Here is an 8,293-nt window from a genome sequence, read left to right on the forward strand (position 1 = left end):
TTATTTTTCTGACTATAAACCTATACTTTTTCTGTTTAGATTCATAAAATAGAGTTCAATATGAAACCATAGCAATTTGATTCACTCAAAACGGATTTAAAATGAAGAAGTTATGGGTAAAACAAGATTGGATAATTTTTCTCATTTTAGCTACGTGAAAATTGGTAACAAATCTATTCCAACCATAACTTAATCAACTTGTATTGTATATTATGTAATCTTGAGATACCATAGACACGTATACAATGTTTCGACCTATCATGTCGACACATCTATATATATTTCGGAACAACCATAGACACTCTATATGTGAATGTTGGAGTTAGCTATACAGGGTTGAGGTTGATTCCAAAATATATATAGTTTGAGTTGTGATCAATACTGAGATACGTATACACTGGGTCATGGATTGATTCAAGATAATATTTATCGATTTATTTCTGTACATCTAACTGTGGACAACTAGTTGTAGGTTACTAACGAGGACAGCTGACTTAATAAACTTAAAACATCAAAATATATTAAAAGTGTTGTAAATATATTTTGAACATACTTTGATATATATGTATATATTGTTATAGGTTCGTGAATCAACCAGTGGCCAAGTCTTACTTCCCGACGAAGTAAAAATCTGTGAAAGTGAGTTATAGTCCCACTTTTAAAATCTAATATTTTGGGATGAGAATACATGCAGGTTTTATAAATGATTTACTAAATAGACACAAGTACGTGAAACTACATTCTATGGTTGAATTATCAAAATCGAATATGCCCCTTTTTATTAAGTCTGGTAATCTAAGAATTAGGGAACATACACCCTAATTGACGCGAATCCTAAAGATAGATCTATTGGGCCTAACAAACCCCATCCAAAGTACCGGATGCTTTAGTACTTCGAAATTTATATCATATCCGAAGGGTGTCCCGGAATGATGGGGATATTCTTATATATGCATCTTGTTAATGTCGGTTACGAGGTGTTCACCATATGAATGATTTTTATCTCTATGTATGGGATGTGTATTGAAATATGAAATCTTGTGGTCTATTATTATGATTTGATATATATAGGTTAAACCTATAACTCACCAACATTTTTGTTGACGTTTTAAGCATGTTTATTCTCAGGTGATTATTAAGAGCTTCCGCTATCGCATACTTAAATAAGGACGAGATTTGGAGTCCATGCTTGTATGATATTGTGTAAAAACTGCATTCAAGAAACTTATTTTGTTGTAACATATTTGTATTGTAAACCATTATGTAATGGTCGTGTGTAAACAGGATATTTTAGATTATCATTATTTGATAATCTACGTAAAGCTTTTTAAACCTTTATTTATGAAATAAAGGTTATGGTTTGTTTTAAAAATGAATGCAGTCTTTGAAAAACGTCTCATATAGAGGTCAAAACCTCGCAACGAAATCAATTAATATGGAACGTTTTTAATCAATAATTACGGGACATTTCATATGTTCCATCATTCCCAACCCATTCCTAAGCAAGTTAAAGGTCTCTTTTTTAAAGGGCTTAGTAAATATGTCAGCTATGTTTTCAGCAGATTCTACCTTGTGTATCACAATATTACCATTTTGGACGTGGTCACGAAGGAAGTGGTGCCTAATGTCTATGTGTTTAGTCCTAGAGTGTAATATTTGATTTTTAGATAGGTCTATATCACTTTTGTTATCACAACATATGGGTATTTCAGATGAGATGATACCGTAATCAAGGAAGGTTTGCTTCATTTACAACACTTGTACGCATGCTCTTCCCATAACCACATATTCGGCTTCCGTGGTAGACAATGCAACGAATGTTTTCTTCTTCGAGAACCATGATGTTAAGCAAAGCCCCATGAACGTGCATACTTCACTTGTGCTTTTTCTATCAATCATTGATCCTCCGTGATCGAAATCCGTAAAGCACATAATATCAACCCCGGTGAACTTTGGATACCATAACCCAAGATGCATTGTCCCCTTTAAGTATCTAAAGATCCTTTTAACGGCCTCTACGTGCGATGTCTTTGGATTTTCTTGAAATCTTGCACACACGCACACACTAAACATGATGTCGGGCCGACCTGTCGTTAAATATAGAAGGGATCCAATCATTCCCCTATATTTAGTACTATCAAACGGTTCTCCTTCTCCTTCAAAAGTAAGTTTCATATTTGTTGCCATGGGAGTCGCCATTGGTTTTGAGTTCTCCATTCCGAACTTTTTAATCATTTCATGAATGTATTTTTGTTGATTGATGAACGTTCCATCTTCTAGTTGCTTGATTTGAAGTTCGAGAAAGAACTTGAGTTCACCCATCATGCTCATTTCAAACTCACCATGCATTAGCTTAGAAAACTCATTTCTAAGAGACCCAAATACAATATCATCAACATATATTTGAACTATAACTAAATCCTTTTCATGCCTTTTAATAAAGAGTGTATTATCAATTTTTCCCATTTCATAACCATTATTTATTAAAAAAGTTCTAAGTCTTTCATAGCATGCTCTAGGAGCTTGTTTAAGTCCATAGAGAGCCTTTTTAAATTTAAAAACATGATATGGTTTTTCGAAATCTTCAACCCCTGGAGGTTGTAACTGTAACGACCCGACTTTTTCGACTTATATTTTTGTGCTCTATACTTTCACGAAACTGTGTATATGTGCGTACTGAGCTAGTTTATGCTCTGGGATCTTATTTCATGATTAATTACTTTTTTTAATACCTTACAACGTGCTATTAAGTGCTTAATCACTTAACGTGATCCCCGAATGCTTTTATGACCGTTAGTGTCACTGGACGTTTAGAACGAGCTATGTACCCTGTACACGATTAATTTTGGTCATAATTGGAATATTATGACTACGTAAAACTAATTGTCATTTTCTAATAACAATTACTTGGCTTATTGGTTGCTTAATTACACTTAGTAATTTACTAATGCACACTAGTTAGTCTTGTTGGACTTTGTACCTTATTGGACTTAAGCCCACCCAACTCTAGCTAATGGACTTTTAAGTTGGCCCAATTTTAATGGATTATGACCCATTAAGAAGTAGGACAAAAACCCATTAATATGAGCCAACATACTAGCATTTTTATTAACCATTACCACACATGTTGCATGAGATCCCAACAATAAGCACCACCTTAAGACCACCACCATACAAAAAGCAAAAACGTGTCCCCTTGTCCCCCCCCCATGTACCCACGTCCTACACACCCTCACCACCCCGATAAATATCAAGCCTCATTCACCCATTTCACACTTGATGTCATTCTCATTTTACACACACTTACTCTCTAATTTTCTCTCTAGTCTTTTTCACACTAAAAATTGTAAGCTTTTAAATTTTATTCTTCTTCTTCTTTTCTTCTTATGCACGACATCAGCATCGTCTTCATAAGATCAAACTTTTTAGATTTTTGATCTTGTTATATCTTGAAGATTCAAACTTTGATTTGAATCCTTCAAGAACATGAAAGATTCAAGCTTTCTAGCTTTGAATCTTCATTATTTTGATGGATCTAATCTTTATAGCTTAAGATCACTTTATTTTTGTTAAAAGATCAAAACTTGTGTTTATGATCTTCATGTAACTTGTAGATCTAGCTTTTTGCTTTAAGGATCTTCAAGAACATTAAAGATCCAAACTTTCTAGCTTAGGATTTTATTATTTTATTTAGATCTTAGCTTTTTAGCTTATGGTCTCATTACTTTCACTAGATCTTAGCTTTCTAGCTTATGGTCTCATTAATCTTGTAAAGATCCAAGCTTTATAGTTTAGGGTTTCTTAACACTTGAGATCTAAGTTATTATTGTAGATCTCACTTACTTGAAACCTTTTATGATTTTTATGGTGATAAAAATCAAGTCTTCATCATCTCATATGATGAAGATGCATAAACTTGTGTCAAAAGGACAAAGGTTGAAGCTTTATTGTGTTTTACAATAAAGAGACAACCTTGACGTTCAAAACTTGTAAAAAGTTATCTTTTACTCTTAGTTGTGTGTTGATGGTTGAAACTTGGTCAAAGCGATGCTAAAACATCAAAGAGTTGTACACTTGAAGCTCACACGCATCAAGGATGAGAACCGTGATGAGCATCAAGCACCAAGAAACCCACCGGAGCACTTGTTTACTATATTTCGGGGTTTGATCAGACACCTGGGACTTCTAGAAAGTGATTTTCAGATAGTTTGTTTCAAGTAGATGACTTTTTGATCAAGACTCGCCGAAATCCGATATACGGTTTAGGATTTATAGCCTTCCGAAAATCACTACGCCTTCGTAACTACGTACTGAAATTTCTGACCTACTCGCGCTTGAACCATCGCCACGGTCAAATGACATCGAGTTAGGATCTGAAAACTGGATAGCGGTAAGTAGACTCACAATCGGAACCTTGGCCACTGGCCGCGCATCATTTCAGTTTGAATAAAGGTCGTAGCATCTGTCCGAAGTCAGCCCTTTGTTTCGATCTCTATTCTTGTTGAAAACTTACTTTATCTTTTACGAATGATGAAGATGATGGTGATACTTAAGGCTTAACTTATTTACTTTAAACTTTTGGGGACAATATACTGACTTAGTAACCTTTGACTTAGGTTGAGGACCTTTTGGATCAAACAACTTACTTGTTTGGACCGACTTACTACTTGCTTACATTGTCGTATCAATTTTACCGCACATTCACTGTGAGTTATAGCTCCCTTTTTACTTTACTATTTTTGGGACTAAGAATACATGCACTTTTTATGTTTTACATACTAGACGCGAGTACTTAAACTTTATATATGTGTGGGTGACATAACGGCACAAAAATTCCCCTTAGCTCGGTAACGTTTAGTCATTGGTTTATGAACCGGTGAACGCGAATCTTTGATATGGATCCATAGGGTCGGGCTAGTCGCGTTAGTATTCAACGGGTATTTAATACTTCGTAAACATACGCACTCGCCAAGTGCACTTTTAGGGGGTGATATATTACTTGTTAAGTTAGTTACCGGGTGCTCACGGATAAGCATATACTTTATCATACGGATTTGAGATACTGTTCGGAATACGAAATCTCGTGGTCTACATTACATTGTTCTTTACAAACAAACTATAGCTCACCAATATTCGTGTTGACATTTTGAAGCATGTATTTCTCAGGTGCTTACACGTTGTTGCTTCCGCTGTTAGACTTGCTGTTATAGTCTTGGTGCTATAGACTTTGTGTTACAAACTCGCTGTGTTAGACTCCCGCTGCATTGTTTAGAGATGTCTCAATCATGGAACTTTTACTTTGCATTAACAACTAAAGTTACATTTGAACAATGACATTGTAATGACTTTGTGTCACGTACTTATGTTAATTCTTTCTATTCGTAGAAGCACGTTACCTTTTGTAAAAAATTTGACGTTGGTAAAGACGTCATCTTTTGTAAAACATTTGACGTTGGTAAAAACATTACCTTTTCATGAATGCAAAACTTGTTTTAAAACAGCATATAGTATTATACCATGTAATGGACCTGTTGTTGATGATCCGTACACGATGGTTTTGTACGGGGCGTCACATTTGGTATCAGAGCATTGGTTGTAGGGAATTAGGTTGCATTAGTGCATCTTGACCGAGTCGAGTAGGATTTACTAATAGGACTAATCTACAACTTGCTCATTTACTTGTTTCTGCGGAACTGCTGCATGCTACTGCTTACTTTTACTGCTATATGATCTTGCTGTATGCTACTGCTTATTCTCGCTACTGCATGCTACTATCTGCTTTTTGCATGATACTTCAGTTTGATACTGTTATTATTGCCATGCTATCTACTTCTATAGACGATCTAGGCTGCTGTAGTTATTATGCCTGATTACGTTCTTGCTACATGTCTGCTATTCGCTGTACCGACTTGGAAAATTTATCCTTCCTAGTTCAGATGTTTTTCTGAACCCTTTTCCCACTCGTCTAATCCTAAGGACTAGTATTGTAATCCACCTGTTACTACCGTTCCACTGTTCCAGAGATCGAAACATTACTTCACGCAATCTAGGAAGAGTACCCCTCGGATTACACGCCCACTAAAGTTGATCTTCGGAAGAGGAGATATGTGAGGACTTGTCGGAGTAACCGCACCTCGGCCCACCCTTGAGCTCACCCTAATTAGCCACGTACAATGTATGAGCATTAGAAGGTTGTTCAGTTTTCGCAAGTTGACCCGTATCCCGTACGCTCATGACCGTCACTTATCTCTTTCATCCTTCACCACTACTCAACGATCTAACGACACTTCTGGACTTAGGTCCCTAACACTTTTAGGCATTGGAGAAGTCAGGGAGGCATCTCCTTTCAGAAGGTCAGAGTGTCTCCTACCGATGCTCAGCCATACCCAAAGACTTGTGAGTCACCTCAAGACATATCGTATTACTACTTGCTATACGTATAACTCGACACGAGATCCAGATTGAATTTCTAGAAAGGAACCTAATGACATTACCTGAACCCAAACATTTTAAAGAAAATTTCGGGACATTTAGGCATTGATGGATGATCTACGGAACCTACACACCCACACCGAAAAACCGTGAGATTAATTATGTAGATTTTGTTTTGAGATAGCATAGATAAAGCACCGTTAGATGAAATTGAGTAGAACTTGAAGTGATCACATTACATTGACCATATGGAGTGATATTCGAATGAACGTACGATTTAGTACAATATAATGACGCCAGGCCAGCGTGATTATATTGAAGTAAATCATGCAGAAGTTCCAATGTTACTACGTTTACTACGTAAGGAATATAAATTGATTCAAAGAAAATTTTGGTAGGAACCACTTGAGTATACGCATTATGGTCTGTTAGAGGTAGGGAAAGAATAACCACATAGCCCAGACACCGTACAAGAAGGTCCTTGATTGCAAAATTGATAACCCAAAAATTTGTTATAGATATAGACATCCTGGACACTTAAGGAAAAAGTTCTCAAATAGGAAAAACTTTGGACTTACTGGCGATAGAGTAATCGTTATCTCAGCTATGGATACTCACATGGATCCTGATTATAGTTAGGGTACGATTCATCACAATGTTTTATTGTCTCGAAGTTGTTTAATACTAGAGTGATAGAAACCTTATATCTAAGGACCCTAGTGTTATGACTAATAAGCCATTAACAACCATGAGAGTTAAGTATTCTATAGGACAAGCTAATGGTAAGCTGGCAGAGATAGAGGAATAATTTAAGGTAGTACCTTAAAATTAACAGGTGGGTCATTTGGAGATGACCTCATGTCAACAAAACTTGAAAGTTTTAAAGTAGTAGTGGAAAGGATTAGTTACCTACGCACAAGCAGATGTTATTTGAGAAGATTGATAAAATTTTTCACTGTAGTATAATAAGATTTGGTTTGAATGAACCTTAATATTAACCGAACACCCATCAATTTGGGAAGCTTGATGCAATAGTTGGAATGGACTTTAGGATTAACCTAATACTCATCAAGTTAGGAAGCTTTGATGAAATAGTTGGAACAGACTGGCTTGCAAGGATGAAAGCGAAAGTTATTTATAGTTAGAAGATTATTCGTATACCTCGCGAGAATGGTGAGCCAAAAGCCATCTAGGTTACTTCAACAACCCGAAATCCCACAATGGAAATGGGAAGGAATAACAATGGATTTCATCACAAAGCTACCGAAAACGGTAGGCGATTATGACACTATCTGGGTTATCATTGACCGCCTCACCAAATATGCCCACTTTCTAGCCATGAAGGAAACCGATACAATGGACAAACTTGCACAACGATACATGAAGGAAATTGTATCCCGTCACTTCAGCGATTCAAATTCTATATTAATGACTACCCAAGAATCTTATTTGATACTCATTCTTACGCGACTCTAAATCCTAACTTATTCCGAGAGATTTCTTATTTGATGATAATCACACCATCATTCTTCTTACTTCGATATTAGTCATACCAGTTCAAAATTTTCCAAAATAAATGGGTGGTTAATTCTCATCCTCATACTCTCCCATTCGTATCTCACTTATAAGCAACAACTTCACACTTAAGCATTTTTGGTCGAAGGACTTATGTCCTACTAATAGTCATCGAGCACATGTAAATTAAATAGTTTTCATTACCTCGTAACATTGTTGCTCAAATATCACCCGAAATTTTCAAAAATCTTTTACTCGATCCTCATTAATCTTTTTCCAACTTGTAACCTCCGAAATATGAAAATTTTGTTTGCCAAAATTTTACACACACTATTTTACTGTGCAA

The 8,293-nt window shown here is 35.9% G+C and overlaps 1 protein-coding gene across 1 annotated transcript; it reads right to left on the reverse strand.

Moving 5' to 3' along the window:
* Nucleotides 1-1,749: 1,749 nt before the first annotated feature.
* LOC139841732 (uncharacterized mitochondrial protein AtMg00810-like) lies at nucleotides 1,750-2,199 on the reverse strand. Its single transcript, XM_071831937.1, has one exon. It carries the CDS (start codon nucleotides 2,197-2,199, stop codon nucleotides 1,750-1,752), a length of 450 nt encoding a protein of 149 aa, XP_071688038.1.
* Between the last annotated feature and the right edge of the window lie 6,094 nt (nucleotides 2,200-8,293).

This window comes from Rutidosis leptorrhynchoides, chromosome 4, assembly GCF_046630445.1.
Source record: "Rutidosis leptorrhynchoides isolate AG116_Rl617_1_P2 chromosome 4, CSIRO_AGI_Rlap_v1, whole genome shotgun sequence".
Classification (NCBI taxonomy): Eukaryota; Viridiplantae; Streptophyta; class Magnoliopsida; order Asterales; family Asteraceae; genus Rutidosis; species Rutidosis leptorrhynchoides.